This window comes from Vombatus ursinus, unplaced genomic scaffold, assembly GCF_900497805.2.
Source record: "Vombatus ursinus unplaced genomic scaffold, bare-nosed wombat genome assembly UNPS02005459.1, whole genome shotgun sequence".
Taxonomy (NCBI): domain Eukaryota; kingdom Metazoa; phylum Chordata; class Mammalia; order Diprotodontia; family Vombatidae; genus Vombatus; species Vombatus ursinus.
In genome coordinates this window covers 10421716-10444897 of record NW_020945237.1, presented here as the reverse complement: position 1 = coordinate 10444897, position 23182 = coordinate 10421716, and the positions used below count along the sequence as shown (strand labels likewise).

General features: G+C 36.1%; 1 protein-coding gene across 1 annotated transcript in view; it reads right to left on the bottom strand.

Moving 5' to 3' along the window:
* Positions 1-23182, bottom strand: part of MALRD1 (MAM and LDL receptor class A domain containing 1) — an 832608-nt gene that overhangs the window by 796053 nt on the left and 13373 nt on the right. Inside the window, 1 exon segment of the mRNA XM_027847861.1 lies at positions 15930-16070. Coding sequence (XP_027703662.1) covers positions 15930-16070 — 141 coding nt within the window.

Below are 23182 nucleotides of genomic sequence, written 5' to 3'. Positions count from 1 at the left end.
ACAGACAGATACAGTGGTATTGCTGGATCAAAGAGTAGGCACAATTTTATAGCCCTTTGTGCATAGTTCCAAATTGCTCTCCAGAATGGTTGGAAGAGTTCACAACTCCACCAATAATGCATTAGTGTTCCAATTTTCCTACATCCCCTCCAACATTTATCATTTTCCTTTTTGTGTCATATTAACTAACCTGATAAGTATGAGATGGCACTTCAGAGTTGTTTTAATTTACATTTCTCTAATCAATAGTGATTTAGAGCATTTTTTCATATGACTATAGATAGCTTTAATTTCATCATCTGAAAACTACCTGTTCATATTCTTTGACCATTTATCAATTGGAGAATGACTCACATTCTTATCAATTTGACTCAATTCTCTATATATTTGAGAAATGAGACCTTTATACGAGATACTTGTTGCAATTTTTTTCCACGGTTTTTTACTTTCCTTTTAATTTTGGCTGCATTGGTTTTATTTATGCAAAATCTTTTTAATTTTATGTAATTAAAATTACCTATTTTACATTTTGTAATGTTCCCTATATTTTGCTTGGTCCTAAGTTCTTCCCTTATCCATAGAACTGACAGATAAACTGTTCCATGTTCTCCTAGTTTACTTATGGTATCACCCTTCATGTGTAAATCATGTACTCGTTTTGACCTTATCTTGGTATACAGTGTGAGATGTTGTCTATACCGAGCTTCTACCATGCTCTTTTTTCATTATCTTTTCTAGCTGTATAAAATAATTTTTGGTAGTTTGATTGGTATAGCACTGAATAAATAAATTTAGGTAGAATGATCATTTTTACAATGTTGGTTCAGTTTACTCACCAAAGACAATTTCATCTTTATGTAGCTGAGATACTGGAGGAATGGTAGCACCTTTAACTTACATGGGGAATGGAAGAGGGGAAGGTGTTGGGCAAAGGTAATGAACTCTATTTTGGACAAATCAAGTTTGTTATGTCTCTAGGACATCAAAATTGAGATGCCTAATAGGCATTGGGTGTTGTAGAACTGAAGCTCAAGGGAGAGATGGGGGAAGTATAACTAGAACTATCATCTGCATAGAGATAATAGCTAAACTTATGGGAGCTGATGAAAACACCAAGAAAGACAGTGAGGAGGGAGAAGACAAGAGGACCAGTGCAGAATCTTAAAGAACATTCACAATTAGGGGGCAGATATAGATAATAAGCTGAGTAGGAGACTGAGAATGAACAGTCAGGTAGGTGATAGGAAAACCTAGAAAGAATAGCATCACAAAAACCCAGGGAGGAAACAATATCCTGAAGAAGCTGATGGCCAACAAAATCAAATGCAGCAGATTGGTAAAAAAAAAAAAGACTGAGAAAATACCATTAGAGTCAGCAATTAAAAGATTTTTCCCAACACCAGTCAACAATTTGACACAGGAATGTTATTTCACCTTTGCAGTCATGGAAATTTAAATTTCCTTTCTGCAAAGAGTTGAAGAAACAGGCAAATATCATGGAAAGATTACAAACAAGTCTACAAGTCTTTGATCTCTCATAATTATCAAGATATTTTGCCCTCCCCTCCCATGTTCACCTTTGCAACAAAGTCATTGAATGTTAAAGTATATGCTGATTTTATTTGAAGTGTCTTGTCAAGTTCTTCATTAACAACAACAGATGTTGGCATAGAAGTTGTAATTATGTTCATTATTGTTTTTGCATGCTAAGTCCTGATTAGTGTGAATAATGAATCCTGTGAAGTAGTCGCATTATTTGAATTAGCACTACCTAGTTCCATTGGGCTGGAACTAATTGCCATAATTATAACGTTGACTGGTCTAAATTCAAAGACATGTGACCACTTCATAAGATTCATTATTCACACTAAATATCCCAAGGACACATGATAAAATCAAGTCCACCAATCCCTTTACTTGCCTCTGCAAGGAAAAGCTATGGGCCATTCTTCCATTTAATTGCAACTTCCTTTTGTCTTCTGATTTCTTCAACATCAAGAATGTCAAGATTGATATATTTCATTCCCTTCAGTAACATGTTCATTCCTTGGTCATTCATTGGACAAGGTTCACATTACAACATCTACATTAAAGTTTACAAAGAGTCTAAAAGTTATGATTCTGTCCCTATCACTTAATGAAGGAATGAATAGGAACAAGGACCATTTTGTACTTTTCTGTTTCATAAATTACCATGGCCAAAAATTTATCACGTTGGGGCAGCCTACTGGTGTTTAACCTCTCTTCTCTGTCCTAAAGTAGGTTGGTCCTCAGGGTGGGGGAAAAGACAGTCTGTTACTAAAAGTCTTTCCAGTTTGGTAGGAGCTACTGGAGTTTGAGTTCCACTGGGATTGACTCCATGGGCTCAGGATCACCTCTATGCCACAATGAAGATTTGGAGTAGGATTTTATGGAATCCTACTTCTATCATGTGGACTTAAGTCTATTAAATAGTCATTCATAAAAATCAACCAGAATCAGGATTACTAGTGGTACAGGGACAAAGCAGGAAGACTTCTTTTAAAATTCCACCTCAGATAGTTACTAGTTCGGCAAGTCACTTAATCCTTGTTTGCCTCAGTTTCTTCATATGTAAAATGGAGATCATAATATCATCTACCTCCTGGAGTTGTTGTGAGGATCAAATGAGATAATAATTGTAAAGTGCTTAGCACAGTGCCTGGCACAAAGTAAGTGCTATATAAATATAAGATATTATTATTCGTATCATAGCATAATTAGCATAATCCTGACATCTATCCTTCTAGCAGACAAGGAAGATTTCTTGGGCAGCACCAGCTCAGGAGTTGCCTTGTTCAAGAGCGTTCAAGTCTTACATTCTAGGGTGAAAGTTCTCAACCTGTAGTCCATGAACTTGTTATTTTTAAATATTTGAATAACCATATTTCAATATAATTAGCTTCCTCTTTAATCTTATATATTTAAAAATATTATTCTGAAGCATCACTAGGCTTCACCAGGCTGCCAAAGGGAAGGGAAACAGAAAGCAATAGACATTTACTAAGTGCCTATTATGTACCAAGCAGCATACTAAGTGCTTTACAAATACTAACTCATCCTCACGAGAATCCTGGGACATATATGATATTATCTCCATTTTACAATTGAGGAAACTGAGGCAGACAGAGGTTAAGTGACTTGCCTTGGGCCAAACAGCTAGGAAGCATCTGAAGATGGATTTGCACTCATCTTCCTAACTCCAGGCCCAGTGCACTATCCACTGTGCCAACAGTTACCATAGGGATCTAAGGTCCCCCAGAATGGTTAAGAATCCCATTCTTAAAAGAAAGCCCTTATTAAAAAAAATAATTCTAGAGTAATATGTATAACAATTGGACAAAGAAAAGGCCACCCATGTGACCCTTAAGGCTGAAGGAAGGGAATCCCTAAGAAGTTATGAAATGTGAAAGCAAGACATCGGGACTTTGACATTTCCATTCATAAAATGAATTATTCTGTAACTTTCAAGGTACGCTGGAACAAAGTCCAGGGAGCAATAGTGATAGAAATTAACTGTCACAGAGTTATGCTCATTTCATATTCAGCCAATGAAGCAAATGTTAATTATATGAAATATCAAATAATTATAATGAACAATGTAGGAATTGTTCCCAAATAACATTTTAATTATTACATTATTAGCAATGTGGATGATTCTCACATTCAGCAAGTCTTAAATTGGTTTTATACACGTTCATTTAACAAAGGACAACCCCAAGGCTTGGAAGAAAAATTATTCTCATTCTAAAGAAAGCATTTTGAAAAGTTCCATTCATCATCTTTATTAAAAAAAAAAAAAAACCTTTTGGTCACAAAAATCAAGTTTAATGGCACATGCTGTTACAAGTAATAAAAGAGTACTTGAAATAGCAGCTATCAAAACATATAAATTAATTGTTTAAGTATGTAAGCAGTGCAGTTTTATAAAAGGAGGGTAACATGGAATAATGAATAAGAGTATTAGGGTTGGAGTTGGTCTGATTTCCACATCCTTCTCTAACAGTTATTAATATTTGTTACCATAAACTAGTCACTTATCCTCTCTGAACCTCAGTTTCCCCATCTCTAAAATGGGATAATCATATCTCTAATTTTACAGGTTGTGGTGAAGCTTAAATAAGCCAGTACATCTAAAGTACTTTGCAAAACTCAAAGCTCTTTTTAAATTTCATCTGTGATTATTACAAGATAACTAGACTGGGGCAGCTAGGTGACACAGTGGATAGAGCACTGGCCCTGAAGTCAGGAGGACCTGAGTTCAAATCCAGCCTCAGACACTTGACACTCACTAGCTGTGTGACCCTGGGCAAGACACTTAACCCCAATTGCCTGGCCAAAAAAAAAAAAAAAGAATAACAAGATAACTAGACTGCCATTTCTGCATTTATTGGAACACTGTAAATTAGCCTATGTCATGTTAGACAGTAAACTACAATCTCACCTTCAAATAAAAAAATAGGAAAATTTAAATTTAGAAACATTCTCATTTATTTCTGTGTGATTAAAGATTCCTAACCCTGCTCCCCATGAAGGACAGAGGAAAAAAATGTCTACAATATACTGTCAGGTGGCATGGGAGAAAGGATTTTCAAACTTTTCTTCAATATTAAAATTTTTTGCTTATAAAAATGCATGGTAGAAATTCTCTCCCTCCTTCCCCAATAAAATGCTTAACTTTTTTGCTGTGTTCTTTAGTATATAAAAAGTGTTTAAATCATTGAGAGAACTGGAATTATGGAATCACAGAACTTTGGATAGCAAAAAAAAAATCAAAAATTAGAGAACTTTGTGTTTCAAAGGCAACTTGGATATCATTTGGACCAATGACCTCATTTTGCAGGTAAATAAACTGAGGCCCAGAGGAGTGAATGAAGCAACTTACCCAAGGTAGCATAGATTGACAGTATACACCTCCTAGAAAAAGATACAACATTGCCCAAGGCACATTTTTTTAGGCAATTGGGATTATGTGACTTGCCCAGGGTCACACAGCTAGTAAATGTCTGAGATCACATTTGAACTCAGGTCCTCCTGATTCCAAGGCTAGTACTATGTCCACTGCACCACCTAGCTGTCCTCCAACATACACTTTTCCATTCATTTATTCTCAGATCTTGGGTCTGTTTTTGAGTCATGAGGAGAGATTCAGAACTATACAAAGTAGCCCTACTCCAATATCACTAACATACTCATTCTCTCACCCACCACCTAGCTCTGTCCCTCCTTCTGACTTCCTGAGTAGATGGAAAGTTATTTCTTTAAAGTAAACGTTAGGAGGCTGAGATGACAGACTTCTAGCTTTGGCCATTAGAAAGACGCTTTCCTATCCTCACAACAGATTTTTCATTTTCTCTGCAGTCAGGTTGCCTATAAATACAAAATTTACAAAGACTGTACGTCCCATTCATCTTAGCACCATATTAATTTCAGTTTTGTTTATATGCTTCATAAATCTGCCATTTTAAACCTATTCCCATAAAACAAATACTCAGCAAATATTTAAAGTAATGGTGCTATAAAACATGCCCGATGGACCAATTATGAAGATTACAAAATAACAATATCAATGCAAACTTTCAGGTTTTGTATTCTTAAATTTTATGTAGCTGTTTCAGTGCTCACTGAACAAAGAGAAAACTTCTTGTTTAACTGGTTAGGTGTGGGAGAAAATGTCATAATCAGAATGAAGTCTATAGACGAAAAGGAAAGTACAGACAGTAAGAAGGGATTAGAGCCAAGCACCAAAGACTCCATCATATCATTTTGGCTGGACTGAACACAGCCCTCTGACCTTTAAAGAAAAAAAGTGAGTCATTCTTTAGGCCTCTTTTCTTTTGAAATGTAACAGGAAAATCATTCTGTTTTTCCAGCTCTCATATGACTTCTGAGAGTCAGACTGCACAATGGATAAAGGCGTGACCTTGGAATCAGAAAGACCTGAGTGTTAGCCTTGCTTTCCCCTTGTACACACTGACAACATGACCATAAGGAATTTACTCTCAATGCCAAGAGATAACTTTTTAAAATTCTAAGTGATGGAGAAATGGTCCATCTGAATCAGTGGAAGAAATTTCCACAGCAAGTACTCCACAAATAAGTGAAATCACATTTCTGGACCTTCCTGCCCCTCCTCAAATACTTTCACACCTGAAAATAAAAAGAAGAAAATAAATCTTCCTACAGCCAATGTGGAGTAATCAATAGATCCAAAGGTACTTGAAAGAAGAATAATGGAATAAGTAGGATAATGTCTGTGTTCTACATCAGCCCCAAGTAAAGTCAGTTGTAGTGCTCATGAAAGACATACAGAGATGAATCAAAGTGACAAGGTCCATGGCCTGAAGCCAAGGTCACACCTTCAAAAGGTTTGGAGATAGAAATACGTATTCAATTGTTACTGGAATCTGACTAAGTTCAGATAACAGGAAGGTAATACTTACCATATCTCAGAAAACCTTTGAACCTGATTACTTCTCTATGGAATAGATCCTATTTTTAATCAAACCAATATTTCACTTAACACATCCTTTCAAGAGGTTGACCGGGCAACTATAACCAAGAGGAGATACTGAAACCAGCTCTCACTTGTAAAGTGCTGTGTTAGAAAGAACACTGGCTTTAGGCAGAGAAGACCTGACTTTAGAGATCCAGTTGTGCCCCTAACTAGCCATATTACCTGAGACAAATTTTATTGCCTCTTAAACTCAGTCTCTCATCTCTAAAGTGGGAATAACAACAGTCACAGGGTGGTTAAGGGTGAAGCCTAATTGAAATAATGTATGTAAAGTGTCCCATAAACCACAAAGTGCTACAGAAATGTTAACTATTATTATTATTGCTATTATTGTTCTTGTTTTCATTCTTCTTATCTTCAATTCAATGAAACTGATTTAGAAATGGCCTGTGACAGGTTGTTATCATACTATGGCTCATCCCCGCTTAGTTTTCAGAAGACTACAGCCCAAATGGATAAAATTATTACTTTTTTGGTAATTGAATAAGTGAACTGGCATATAAACATTTTCTCTGGACTATTTGTGAAAGAAAAATTCATTAAAGACCAAACAATAGGGATTGTAATTATTATTCATTTAATTCTTCTCATCTTTTTTCTTTTATAAAATAAAATTTTATTGAAAAAGTTTGGATTTTTTACATCACTAGAATTTCTCCCAGCCTCCCTCCCCCATTTACCTTCAAGAGAACAATAGTAAAAAAAAAATTTGAGAAAAATGTGCAATTTTGACTGCATAAAATTTTAAAAGTCTTTGCACAAAGAAATCCAATGAAGTTAAGATTAAAGAGGAAACAGCTGGGGGAAGGTGGATATCTTTGCAAAAAATTCCTCTGATAAAGGCTTCATTTCCAAGAAATATAAGGATTTAAATTTTTAAGGACAAGAGTCATTCCTCAATTGATAAAAAAGTCAGGAAGTGAAAGGCAATCATCAGAGAGAAGAAATCCAGGCTATCTATTACCAAATGAAAAAAATGCTTTTCATTACTCATAAAGAGAAATATAAAGTAATTCTACCTCATACCCAGAAGATTAGCAAAGATGATCAAAAAAGGGAACATGACAAATGTTAGAGTGGCTGTGGGAAAATGGACACATTGACTAACTCTTAATGGGCCCATGAATGAGCATAAGCATTATGGAAGAAATTTTTAATTACACACAAAAAGTTGTTAAACAGCTATTGAAAGTTATTAAACAAAACCCTTTGACCAGCTATACAACTATTAATGCTCACCCAAAAGAAATCAAATAAAGAAAAAAAGGCCCTATATGTATGAAAAATATTGCTAGCATTCTTTTTTGTAGAGACAAAAACAAAAACAAAAAGAAAACCAAAAAACTCTGGAAACAAAAGGAATGTCCTTCGACTGGGGAATACTTGAACAAATTGTATATGAAGACACAACAACATGATCACTAGAATTATATATCAGAAGCTCGCTGTTGTTCATAGATGAGATGACAAATCCCTACACTATAAATACATATCTCAAAATATTAGAATTCCACAAATAATTCACACTGGAAGCAGACCTTTATCACAAACAGGACTGTTGCCACAACCATCCAGAAATAATGTTGATCTGTTTTAAAAAAAAAATCTAATAACACATTTTTTCATAGATGTTATCATATCAAATACTCATAATCTCCAAGCTATGTGGAACAAAATATTCTCAAAATATAGAGACCAATTAGAGAAATAGAGACTACACTTTTGATTTCATAGGAAACTACCAATCAATCAATTCAATCAATAGACATTTATTAAGTGCCTTCTATGTGCTCCATGCTGGCGAGACAAAAAGAGAAAAAAAGGCAGTGTTCCTGCCCTCAAGGAGCTTACTACCAGATGAAGAAACCAGTGCAAATCAGTACCGTGTTTCAAACCAGTGGTCTAAAGAGAGTCACCTGGAGCCCTAAAGGACTAAGTGACAGGCCCTGGATCAAAGCCAGAAGCAGATCTTGAACACATGCCATCTTGCTCTGGAACCAGTTCTCAAAATGTGACATCACTTGCTTAATATTATATAAGTAGTATCAGAGTTAAGATTCCAACCTATTTCCTCTGAGTTCAAAGGAAGAGCTCTTTATAAAAACCATGCTGCCTCATCACAGCCTGAAGTTCGGACCCCAGGTAACTTCATTACCAAGATATTTTAAAGACATCTTGGACGTCCTAGCTTTAGATTCTTGGTTCAAGGAACTGAAAACATAATATAATAACAAAAAATAATTCTGATGGCCTTTTGTTTAAATCCTTTGACCACTACTCTTCTAGACAATGTCCTAATTCTGAGAGAAGGGGTACAATAAGTAAAACAATATTTTATTTTAAATATATTATTTAAGCTTTTCATATGTTAGGTATGATTTTGTATTTATGGCTTGAAAAAACACAACTTTATAAATTTAATCAACAAATAAACAAGCCATCTGTCTGCTATCATTTAGGGACAATCCTACCAGAAGGTAACAGGATGTTGTATGGGAAAAACAATTTCTCTAGGGAAAACTAAAGAAAGCACTATTTTATGTGGCTCTGATAAATGGTGGAAAGTTATTTATAACTTTGTATGCCTACTAATTGTTTTGTTGCAAACCCCCATTGATACATCTGTAGATTCAAAATGGTGTCAGAATTGAACTCATTCTAAAATTTTATTAGTTTGATATAAAAGCAAGGGAACAAACAAAAGACTGGGGGAAGGAGGGGGAGGGGAGAGATAAACACTCAGAATTCCAATTGTCCAGTAAACAATGAAACAACTCCATTTGGTGAATCATAGCATACCATCCAATCACTAGAATACTGTGCAGGTAATCAATAACATAAATAATATAGAATATAATATATAGGTGGATGTTTAGAGATTGAGGAAGCTTATACAATGTTTAAAAACTTGCCAAAAAAAAAAAGAGGGCCTATAACAAACACAAATCAGAGTCAATATAGATTGCTTCTTCTTCCTATATACCTGCTCCCAAATTTCCTGCTGTTTCCCATCTGCCACTGCCGCATACCCACACTATTCTGTCCCCATGGCTGTCCAACCAAGCAATGGTAGAAACACAAAAGAGTGATTAAAAGTATAACAAAACTGAGACTGACTGAGAGCAAGGAGAGAAACAATCCCAAAGCTAAAAGCATTAAAAAAAAAAAATTAAAGGTAACAGGATTCCTTGAGGGATTAGCAATGTCACTGAATAGTTGTCCTTACCTGGACGCTGCCCTCAACACTAACCAATAGAAATAAAGAGTAAAACTGTAGTTAAAAGTCAATTTAGCATGTTCTTCTTCTGAAAAGGAATGAAAACCGATGGCCATTTTTTAACGAGAAAAAGAGATTTCTGGGTAGCTTGATCAGACCATACAGTAAACACGATGCTTTTTCGTTTATTCATTTAGTTTAAAGTATTTTTCAAAGTCAACTGATTTCAAAATTCCAGTTCTGAAAAGTTGGATTTTAAACTTAGTTTTATAAACAATCGGTACATAGTCAGTATTACTATAATACATTAAGGTTTAAAAAGTGTTTTGTAGACATTTGCCTCTTTTGGGCTTCACAGCCCTCTGAAGTAGGTATTATTATTATTATTATTGTCCTCTCTTTACAGATACTGAGATTAAAGTTCAGATAGATTAAGCAACTTGCCCAGAGTCACACAGCTTGAAAATATCTGAAGCAATTTCAAACCCAAATCTTACTCACTTAAAGTTCATCAATCTATCTATTATGCAATGTTTCATATAGCACCAAAATGTCCTAGAAATATACATCAGTGTGTACCTCTCCATATTATCCATTTTTAAAAATAATTCAACTTTCTTTTTTATTGTGAACTTCCTCATCAACAAGCATTTGAATATACATAGCACAAAATTATTCTATAAGAAACGATGCATTTCTGTTACCTACAGATTTTAAAGAAACATTTGCATATAATATTTAGCAAGATAGCAACAAAACTATTCTATTTGAATGTGTACCCTTCTACCCTTCTTTGGTTTTCTTCTATTTATTTTTTAAGTCTTTTTGAATGTTCTTTCTTCTTTGCATATCTAGCTAATCTATCCCAAAGCCCCAGTAGAATCCCTCTTATATAATAAATATGTACAGTCCAACAAGCCAAATCAACACATTAGCTATGTCTGAGAATACACTTCTCATACTGCATGTCTAGGGCATTATCTCTCTGTCAAGAAGTGTGAGAGGCTTTTTCATCAATCTTTGGACTATAGATTTTTATTACTCTTGAGTAAAAGGCCAAAGGTCTTGAGTACTCCAAGCACATAGCTGTCACTGACATATTCAATTCAACAAATCTGAAGCAGAAATCATGAACTATTTTCAGTTGTTCAATATTTTGATGAATGTATGATCTCAGAGATGTATATATGTCATCCAATAATGTCTACTGTAACCCATATTCATTGCATAAATACACTTGAATTAAGTCAGCCTCACATAATCAAATGGATGTTTCCGTAGTGATTCTATTTAGACCTGGATTATACTGGGAGTCAGCAGCTAGGTGGTGCCACAGTGCACAGAGTGAGGCTGACTCATTTTCCTGAGTTCAAATCTAGCCTCTTATACTTACTAGCTGTGTGACCCTGGGCAAGTCACTTAATCCCTTTTGCCTCAGTTTCCTTATCTGTAAAATGAGCTGGAGAAATAAATGGCAAACCACTCCAGTATCTTTGTCAAGAAAACCCCAAATTAGAGCAGCTAGGTGGTACAGTGGATAAAGCACCGGCCCTGAAGTCAGGAGGACCTGCGTTCAAATCTGGACTCAGACCAAACACTTGACACTTACTAACTGTGTGACTCTGGGCAAGTCACTTAACCCCAAATGTCTAAAAAAAAATAAAAAACAAAAAAAATAAAGAAAACCCTAAATGGGATCATGAAGAGTCAGATACAACTGAAAAAATGGCTCAACAACAACAACACACTAGGAGTCATTTGGATAAAATGAAATAGGAGTGATAGAATCATAGAATGAGAAACTTGAAAGGAACTTTGGTGCTCTCTGGACCAGTCTCCTCAAACTAATTCAATAAACATTTATAAAGTACCTACTGTATAGAATGTACTATGCTAGTCACAGAAGACATAAAGAAAAAAATATTAAGTCTATGCATTCAAGAAGCTTATATCCTATTGGAGAAATACAACATGAACCCAGATAAGTTAATAGTTTTTTTTTTAAATTATAGTGTTATATATACAATTTCAAGAGGGTAAGAACACTAATAATTGGCATTAAAAGGAAATGCAATGAAATTAGGAAAGACCTCTTGTTAGGAGATAGCAACTGAGACATATTTTAAAGGATGTGTTTTAAATTTTTAAGAGGTAGCAATGAGGAAGAAGTAGATTTCAGACATGGGTAAACTACCTGTGCAAAGGCAAGTGAAATGGAAGAGAGAACATCAGGTATGGAAATAGCTAATAGGATAGTAAGTCAAGGAGGGCACATGAATTAAGACTAAAAAGGTTGCTGCCTGCAAGATCATGAAGAACTAGGTTGAAGTGCTATCCTAGAGACAATAGGGAGCCAATGAAGGTTTTGGAACAGCGGAACAGCACAGCCAAATCTGGATTCCAGAAAAATAATTTTATGGATGAGGAAACTTAAGGTGCAAAGTACTTTGGTCAGGGTCACACAGTAGCTAAAATGATATTAGAATTAGTCTGGATAATTTGGCACATTGCATGTGTTTTGTTATTTATGTATTTTAGCTAATAATTTATTAGTTGATCAGGATAAAAAAAACTTCTTGATATTTAAGAATAAAAGAAAAAAACATTACAGTTAAAACTTTAAACTAACAAGGTAAATTACTTTCTTCTCATAATTATAGGGCATCATAAACAACCTTTAGATTTCATATTTCTAGCAAATTAAGCACTATAAATAACAGAATAAGTCCACTTTGACATCAACTGGCCCCTAGAATTATTAAAAGTATTATCTACTTACTCAGGAACAGAACAATGAGTCTCAGACTCATATTATTTTTCTTTTCCTGGCACTATTTTAATTATTGTTAAGACTAACACAATGATTCTCTTCATTTAAAAAATGTTTAACTGTAATTGAAGACCCTTATTTGAATTTGCTTTAATCACAAGGATTTGATTTGAATCCAATTCCATATTTTACAAAAAATCAATATGATGCTTTAATTACTTTGCACTGAGTTTTAGTGGATTTCAAATATTGACAGAGAAGTATTTTAAACATTCTAATAGATTTTCATCCTTGACTTTCAAAACTTCTGAAAGCACTGATTATATGTTGAACAATACAAACAATGTTTTGGAGCAAAGGCAAAAATAATTCCATAAAGTTAATTATTTAAAAATTTTCTATAATAATTAAGAAGTAATTTTGTGACTTGGAAAAACAGATCCCACCCGGCCAATGTTTACTTAACAACAAAGCAAGTAAGAGTGGAAACAACAATTTTGTTTATTAGAGGTAGACTGGAAAAGAACATTTGTTTTCTAATCTGCATTTCTGTATTTGACTAGAATACTGAACAGATATAAGGTTGAATCACAATGGATTCAAATGAAAGCTTTAAAATAAATAATCTGTTTTCAGAAACAAAGGTGCTTAATGGAGACATCATAGACTAACAGAATGAATAGAATGATGGATCTGGAGTCTGAAAACCCTAAAGTCCTATCTCTGATATTTATTAGCTGTGTGCCAATGGACAAAGTCCCTCAAGCTCTTAACCTAAATTTGTCAATATGTAAATACTCAAGTAGATCTTTAATCGCATCCACTTGGAAGTTTTTGTCAATCATCCTATGTGCTTGTTATACAAGTCCTTCCATTATTTAATTAAAGAAGGTGCACTCAATTTGGTGGAGCCTTTTAATGACTTATCCTGACATTGTGAAGGTATCAGGGAAGCATACTAGCTGTCCATCTGTCGTCTGCCACTCCTGCCACCTGACCCGCCCATCTTCTCGTCCTATCAGATATCTTTTACTTCTGTTCCTCTTTAAAGTTCCTTATTGATTATATGTTACAGCTTCTTCACATCTGCTATGAGTGTTTCCATTGCCCTCTGTAAGATATTCCTTTTTAATTGAAGTATTCTGTCTTGATTCTACATATCAACCCTAACATTATGTGGGTTTTAAAAAAGATGTACCTGGGAAGCTTAGGGTCATTAAAGGAACCTTGCAATTTCCTGAATGCAATCCAGCTCACTTTCTTCTCTTCCTGTTTAACCCTGGTCCAAACTTATTGTTGGTATGTACTGTATTTCCCAGATATTCATAGTGATGGACAAGTTTTATTGGTTTCCCATCAAAATACATTCTATAACCTGATAAAGACATATGTCTTCTACTTGGTCTTTCCTATGTAAGATATTTAGGCAAAATTCTTTTAAATGATTACAGATCTCAAGAAGAAAGCTCTGCAAGCTTCTGAGGCTTGATGTAATCAACACCACATCATCTCTAAACAGAAGCACATGGAGTCCTTCCACAGGAAAACCTAAACCATGCACTGGGTCTCCTCTAACACTGTGGCAAACACCTATGGCAAACTTCTAATTCCTTGTTTTATGTCTTACCTCACTCAGGTTTATATTCATCAAATGGGACCTTGATTGGGGCTATCACTGTATCTTCCAAAGAATCTGGAAAGATTTTGATTTAAGAATGGGAAATAATTTATTTAAAAAGTGACATTAAGGCTTTTTCATAATCAACAACAAGCTCAGTGGAATCTTCCATTTTCTACATCTTTTATTTAGTTGTGAAATAATAAAGATGTGATCTATTCTTTTTTTTCTTGTGTGTGAGGCAATAGGAGTTAAGTGACTTGCCCAGGGTCACACAGCTAGTAAGTGTCAAGGGTCTGAGACTGAACTCAGGTCCTCCTGACTTCAGGGCCAGTACTCTATCCACTGTACCACCTAGCCACCCTGGATCCATTGTTAAATATTTCTTGAGAAAACTTTTTATTCCCTACTAATATCCTCATTAGGATGCCCTTTTTATGTATAGATGAATCTCAAAGCTCTTTGATAGATGGAAAAGTAGACATAAATATCAGTGGCTATTTCTCACTCACTTTTCATCTTAACTATGCTTTTTGGTATCTCCCCCTCCCTCAGATGACTTATCTATCAATCCCTTATGCCCTCATAATTGTGTCACTTCAGCAAAAATTCATATATATATAATATTATATATTATATTCATATATCATTATTTATATACATAGAGAGAATATATGTATACATTTTGTGTATGTACGTGTGTGTGTGTGTGTGTGTGTGTGTGTGTGTGTGTGTGTGTGTGTGTATATATATATATATATATATATTCCAATCCATCTGATTTCCCCATCTCTGCTTCGTTCTCTTTGGCACCATTTTTACTTTCCCTCTAAGCATGTCCTAGACTGTAATGTTATGATGTAAGTGTCTTGACTTCACTGTCCTTGATGGACAAACTAATTTGTTATAAAGGTCTGCAGGTCTTTTTTCAGTTTTCTTCTGTATGCTCTCCTTCTTCCATTTTCATCCTTAAATGACCTTGGGATGACTTTGAATGTCTTGCCAGGTTTTCTTTAAACTGAATTTACTCTTTTCTAACCCTCTCTGCTTTATGAAACAACACTGCTGATAATAATGCTTATAGTACCTAGCCTCACAAGGTTGTCAGGATGTAAAGCATTTTACAAACTTTAAAGCACTCTAGAACTATCAGTTATTATTAAATGCACATAACTAAATATATTTCTAGTCTCAGTCACTTTTTACTCTGATGAAGCATCTTTAAAAATAGTCAAAAGCTATTGAATTTAGTCTTTCATGTAGACAATCAAATTCAGAAGAGATGCAGAGCAAGAAGGAGAGAGCACCAAAAGAGGACAGTGGATAGAAGGAAAAGGAAGCAGGGAGTTAGGGAGAGAAGGAAGAGTAACTATAGACCATATGATATTGAGAAGACTTTTGATTTTTTTTTGAGAGACAGTGAATATTTGAGACAGGGCAGTAAAAGACACAAAAAGTAGATGACGTGAACTGAAATCAAAGTAGTCATAAGTTACTTAAGATTTGAGAACATGGTTATTGATCACTACTTTTAAAAAAATAACTTACCAATGAAAGTCATAACCAATCAAGCAGCTTCTACTTCAATAATAGTGGTTGAAAGTTATTCTCTTGATTATCATGGAGAAAAATTCTTATTAATTTTGCAAAACTGTATCTTCCTCAAACCAACAGGGTAAAGAAACATAAGAATAAATATCATTCTCCTTTGTTTTAAGGAGAATTCTTAGAATACCCCCAAATATATGCCAAAAATCAGAAAATAAATCTATTCATTAAACATTCTTACCAGACTCATTTCCGTTGTGATTGTGGTATGGAGGTGAAGTACTAGTAATTCCATTCTTCTTAGTCCAGCCCACCTGCATACTACCATCAAGTGTCATCACACAGAAGTCAACTTCAAAATCACATTTTTTGCTAGATGAACCTGATTGGAGAAGAATTCATTTCAGTTTTCAAAATTTAATTTGGCTTTTGGCTTTTCATGTCAACAATAATGGAACTAGTGTTCCATTAATAATAATATTAAACTTAATAGCTCATTTGTTTATCACTTTTTAATAGATTACAAAGTATTTTCCTAGCAATAATTTTATAAAGATATTTAGTATAAGTATGGTTTTGTCTCTTTTACAGATTAAAAAAATAAGTTTGAGACTTCTGGGTCATGTGACCAGAAATATGGCATGGTACCCACTTTCTCCAGACCCCTTTAATTCTTAAAAACAACCCCCCCCAAAAAAAGAGGAATTATACACCAGATATAGAACAAGTGCAACTGAATCCATAGGACAAAGAAGAGGAGACGCCAAAAAGGTTAAATCCTTATGAATTAACCGTAGACAATGATAATCCTTAAAGCCTAACCCAGCATCCCTCCCCTGCCACCAGCCTCTGCATTCCCAACAGAGAAGCACAAACCGATGGAGACGAGGAACAAAAACCTGTATTTTTGGACATGATGATTGTATGGATTTGTTTTGCTTGGATATGTTTATTCATTACAAGAGGGTTTCTTTGTTTCTTTTTCGTCTTGGTTAATTGAGAATGGTAGTTAGCAATTGTAATGTTAAAAAAGAAAGAGAGAAAAGTTAATAGGAAAAAGATTGTATCAAATAATTATCTTTGATAAGCATCTGATACCTAAGCTATATAAGCAACTAACAGAAATGCATAAGATCAAAAGTCATTTTCCAGGAAATCAATAGTCAATGAATAATTACAGAGTTCACAAAAGAATTATAAACTATTAATAACCATGTGAAAAATGACCCAAACCACTAATACAAAAACAATAACTACATAGGAACACCCCAAACCACTAAGAATGAGAAAAATCCAATAAAAATAATTGAGTATTTGCTTCACACTCAGCAAAATGTCAAAGATGACCAAAAATGGGACTAATCTAGATTGGAGAGACTCAGGAAAGATGCATACACTAGTGCATTGTTAGTGGATCTGTGAATTGGTGCAACCAGTCTGGAAATCAATTTGGATTCATGCAGAAAGAGTGACTAAAATGTCCATGCCCTTTGATGTAAAGATGCCACGGCTAGGCATATATTCCAACACCAATGACCAAAAAACGAAGTTCCGTATACACCAAAATATTTATAGTGGTACTCTCTATAGTTAGAAAGAATTGGGGGAAGGGGGGTTGAAAGAAGTAGATGCCCTTCAATTGAGGAATGTCTCAACAAGTTGTAGAACAGGAATATAATGGAATAATATGAATAGAATACAGAGAAGCATCGAAAGACAAAGTAGTTAGAACCAAGAAAACAATACACATAATAATTATGTCATCAAAGTCATTGTGACATTAGCAGTTGGCTTATGGTTCTGGGATTTTATTAGAATGTAAGCTTCTTGAGGGCGGGATTGTTTTTGTTTTTGCTTGGCATTCCTAGCACTTCTCATAGTTTCTTTCATAAATAAGCATTTGATAAGTTCTTGCTGAATCATTAGAATGAATTAGAACCAGCACAGTTCCTATCATTCAACCATGATTTTGTCTGGTTCCACATTTCAGCTGAAGTTTGAACTCATCATGACTGTATTAAGATCACAGAACCACGTTCCATAGGTGTCTCTAATCAGTCTCCACATTCTTAAGTGATTCGGTATTTTTTATTTGTTGCACCTCAATAAACATGTTTTCAGTTTTTCTTCCTTTATTTATGAACAGTGTAGCAAAGATTCAAAGAGCATCTATTAGTGGTTGAGACACCTGGCTGCTCACCATGACAGTTAGGGCTGGTGACATAAGCCTAATGCTGCTAGGGTCACTCTACAAAGCAATCTCCGGAACGTTGGTTTTCTCTTTAATAAGCGCATAACAAAATGATAATGTACGTTATGATACAGCACTTTTAAGATTTCCAGAGCACTTTCTTCACTACCCATGAGGTAAGTAGCCTAAGTAGTATTGGCTAACTAATGAGAGGTAGATGTTCAACATTCTGTTCTCCGTTCTGTCCTCCAAACCTGTGAGGGACTGTCTGATGTTGGCAGCTACCAGGTTGGGCGCTGTGGCAAGAGTAGGGTAAGATCTGGGTATTTTGGAAGTCGAGGTAGGGGCTGTGGTAGGCAGAGTCGTGGTGAACTGGGATGGGCTGGATACAGAGAAGCCCTGAGGCAATGGGCGGTGCTTGTGAGATAAGCTGGGTACAAGGAAGTAGCCAGCTTGAGCTCCTGAGGCAAGGGGCGGTGCCACGTGTGAGTGGGACGGCAGAGGACTGATTTCCCTCTGCTTAGTCCCCTCCCTATATGCAACGTCATCCCCAGACGCCTCTTGTGACCTTCCTGACTTCCTGGGTCCCTTTGTGCAGCACTGACCCCAGACCCCTCCTGAGTCTGACTTCCTAGGTCACGTACTCTGTCTATGCGCTAATCCCAGACCCCTCCTTCCTATATCCGGTCCTAGCCTCCTACGTCACTCCCTCCCCCTTGGTGTGCTAAACTCAGACAGCCCCTTCCGGTATCTGACCCTACAATCATTGGCTAGTAAGCGGGCTGGGGAGGAGGGGCTAGGTAGGTTTTTAGGAACAAGCGTGGTCAGATCACACGCGCGCTCTCCTGGCTCCTGCCCTGTTGCTTTGGCCTTGCTGCTTGGACTTGCTATGATGGCTTGCTGTGTTGGCCTCTGAATAAAGCTCTGGTGTTGGCGCCTCCCGATGGCTCGTCTCTGTGTGGTGATCTGGCTGAGGACCGAAGACCCGGGTGTGGGTAAGACTCTAGTAGTGTGCTTCTTATAGGAGGAGCGGGTACCGGCATACGGACGGCAGAAGGTCGGCGTGCGGCCAGTATACAAACCACTGCCAAAATAATTTCCTTAAAGCATGAGACAAACCGTGCTGCTTCCCTGTTTAAGACTTTTCAGTAGCTCCTTATTACCTCTGGGATAAAACACCTACTCTTCAGTTTGGTAAAGCCCTTGGTAGCCTGGTTCCAGCCTACTTATCCCGAGTTGCTTCACTTCACTCTCTTTCAAAGAGCCTACATTCTAGCTGAATTGGACGATTTGCTGTTTCTTGAACTCAGCATTCAATCTCCCACTTTGGTGTCTTTGCCCATGGTGCCCCCTTGATGAGAATGGCTCACCTTTGCATTTTTTAATTCTTAGCTTCTTTTGAGGCACAATACAGATGTTATCTCTTACAGGAAGCCTTTCCTGGGTCGTTTGATAAGCAGTACTCCCCCCCTCCTCAAATTACCTTGTGTTTATTTAACTGTTATATCCCAGTCTTTCAATAGAAAATAAGCTTCTTGAGGGCAGACTGTTTTTGCTTCTTCTTTGTATTCCTGGCACTTGGCACAGGCCCTTTGCATAGCAGATACTTTTTAAATGTTTGTTGAATGGATAAAACAATCCCTCTGAGATCTAATCAGAGATGGGAAAAATAATTTTAAGTGGGAAAAATGGCATGAGCAAAATTTTAAAGATTACAAAGCAAAAGACATATTCAGGGGCAAGAACTGAACCAGTTTATCCACAAAGCAAAGGGGTCATGTAGAGAAATAAAAGGAGGTAAAGATTCAAAAGCAAGTTAAGGGCAAGCAGTGATGCACCTTTGATGTCTGGTGGAAAAATTGGTAATTTATCCTACTAACAATGGAGATTCATTGAAGGTTTGGGGCAGAAAAATGAGAGTATTTTAAAGACAGTCCTTTTTGCTTAATCTGTCTTAGCTGGAGTCCCGGTAAATTCCTGAAAGCAACATATCTGAAATATATTTTCTCAGTCCCCTGCAGAAATATCTTCACTTAGTTAAGATTTAAGGTTTTGCTTTCATTCCTTAAAGAGAGCTAATTTTTTTTAAAATCTATTTGAAGAATGAATGGTTTTTCATTCTTTGCAAAACCAGAGTCGAAGATATTATCTATTAGGTTACCAACTGTGCCTTGTATTAGGATCTATGTGACAAGTTCTTTCTAAAATTCAGCATCAGGGGAAAAGTTTGTCCCTTTAAATGAATTCATATGCATGCTTCCTTTTATTGGGCAATAAATACTACATAATCCAATGTGTTTCTCTTTTTGCCTTAGCTGCTAGGGAACTCAAAGTTAAATTCAGTGCTTACCTGCAGGAACTAACTCATTCCAGCTGTCTGGTAATCTATTTCTCTACTTTTTTTAATTGTTTTTTTTTTCTGGTTTTAGTCTTAATTTTCCTGTTAAATGTGTCTTTTAACATAGCATGCCACAGCAATTCCTTTTTTTGAGGTAGGCAGAATACAAAACATAATTTTCTGTGATTTATTCCCCATATTTGTTCAAAAGGATTGCTATCAAGAATACCATCATGACTAATGTTAACACTAAAAATGCTGAGGTTGATGGTGACATAGGTAAAATCATCAGGATCCATTTAGAAAGTTATTCCTATGTCCCCAGGGATGACGAACTATAATGGTGCTTTGTTAGCCTTTCTTCCTTCATGTTTTGTTAAATGGGGAAAAAAACTTTAGGACAGAAAGTTCTAAGTCCCCACAGGTTTTTTTTTTTATTAAACAGAAATATGGTTTTGATGCTTCATCAATGCTATGTCTATATTCCAGAGTCTCCACAGCGAGCAGAATGAAGGAAGGAGGTGGAAAGAAGTGATTATCAGCATTAGGTGAAGATAATAAAAGTGGATAAAGACAGTGGGGAAGGACAGAGGAGATCAAAGCACAGGGCTCAGGACTTCATGTATAGTTGCATCAATGGCACAAAAGGCATTGGGCCTTTTTGCTATTCCTCTCTGTTGATGATCCAGTATCTCTCATGTTCAGATATCTCAAGGGAACCTTGTACACAAAACACCTTCACTATGATAATGTCACTGTCATCAATTGTAACAGCAAGCATTTATCAGGCACTTACTACTTACCAGACTCTGTGCTAGATATGGTAGAGTAAAAGAAAAAACGCAAACTTCCCTGTCCTCAAGGAGTTTACAATCTACTAGAAGAAAAGAACATGTATGCCAAGAAGTCAACACAAAATAAATAGAAAATATTCAAGGAGGGGCAGGACTAGGTGATAAGGGAAGACCCAGGTGATAAGGAAAGACTCCAACTGGAGGTGAACCTTAAAGAAAGAAAAAGGATTCCAAGGGATGGAGGTGAGAATATTCCAAACATAGCACACAGCCTGTGTAAAGGCATCAAGATAGGTGATGGTGATGGAATGCTTAGTGCAGTGACTGGCACATAGTAGGTGCTTAGTAAATGTTTATTCATGGTTGAAGTATTGATTGATTGAATTCTATGTGTGTGAAATAGCAAGTATTCCAATCCTTTATGTCTAGAACATAGAGGAAGTAAGGGGAAGTCATTTGAAATCTATCAGGAAAGGCATAAAGCTTGATTGCAGCAAATGTAATAATCTTTCTGTACCCTGTAACAATAGCTTCCACTTTATTCTTGTTCAGATTTAATGATGCCAATTTGATGTCCCACGAAAGACTGTGGAAGATCAAATTCTTATGCAAACTTTAATTCCCTATGGTCTTCATGTCATGCTGATTCTGTAGTACTACAGTGGTACATGCCTAGACCTTTGTGGGAAGAAGCAGAATACCAACACAGAAGAGCTATGACCCTCAGTCAAGTAAAATTAACTTGCCCCTACCCCCAAACCTACTCCTCCTGCTGGCTTCCTTATTTCTTTTGGTGGCATCATCATCATCCCACTCATCCATCCCTGGAGTCACTTTTGACTCTCTTCTTTCCTTAATCAGCCATATCCACATTCCCATTATCATGGTATACTGAAAACAGCAATGGATTTAGAGTCAGAGCACCTGTGTTCAAATCTCGGGATCTTTATCTGCCACCTACATGACCCATCACAAACCACAACCTCTCTGGGGCTTGGTTATCTCATCCGTAAAATGAGGAGAGTTTGAATAGATGACTTGCATGGTCTCAACCCATTCTAATCTCTGCAAATTTATGAACAGAATCATTTGCCACAAATTCTAAGGACAGAATAATAGCACAATGAAATCAGTATTGTGAAGACAGTGCTCATTCTTTTTAGCCTAATTGGTGCAGGCTGAGCTCCTGGTAAAATCTCAGAGAGACATACTTGGACCTTATTATCTCCATGCTCTTCAGACATGTCTTCACTGAGTACAGATTTTAGGGCAACCCTTCCATTCTCCCCCCAAAATATCTTTATGCCCCCTACATATTACCACAACATCTTATTTCAAGACATCTTCCCTGGTCTGTTGTAATACCCTTCAAACTGGGCTTCCTTCCTTGTCTTTCCTTTCTTCAATTCATCCCTCACACAGCTTACAAAACCATTTACCTATAGCACAGATCTGACCAAGTCATTTGCCTACTCAAAAATTTCTAAGGACCCCCACTTCATTCATGATAAAATACAGTCTTCTTAACTTGATATTTAGGCCTTCAATAATCTGTATCCAACCAAACTATCAATTTCATTCCATGCCAATTCTCTTCATAGATGTTACATTCCAATCAAACCAGACGATAGTGTGTTCCCCCTTCCATACTGCACTGACCCAAATCTGTGCCTTTGCATATACCATTCTCCAAGTTTGGAATGCATTTCTTTCCTAATATCAGCCTAACATCCTTCTCTTCTTTTGAGGCCTAGGTCAGATATCACAATGAAACCTTCCTGGAACCCCTCAAATGAAAATCTTCAGTGGTTTCAAGCCTGCTGCCTGATATCATAATAATATCTGCCTCCTCAAATTTTCTTAGAGCACTGTATCTGGATGTCTTTGTCCTTTGCCCCAACCAAACTTGAACTTGAATTAATAATTATAATACTTGCATACATGTGATAGCTACATAGTAAATTCACTGAAGGCAGGGAATCACTGTTTATCTTAATATTCACAGTGCCTAGCACAATGCCTGGAACGAGGAAGAAACTTAAATGTTGGTTAAATTGAATTTAAATTGAAGGGAACCTCTGAGATTACCAGATTTACCCCCTCTTTTTTATACATTAGGAAAGGAAAATTAGAGAGATTAAGTTATTTGGTCAATGTAAAACAGCTACTTA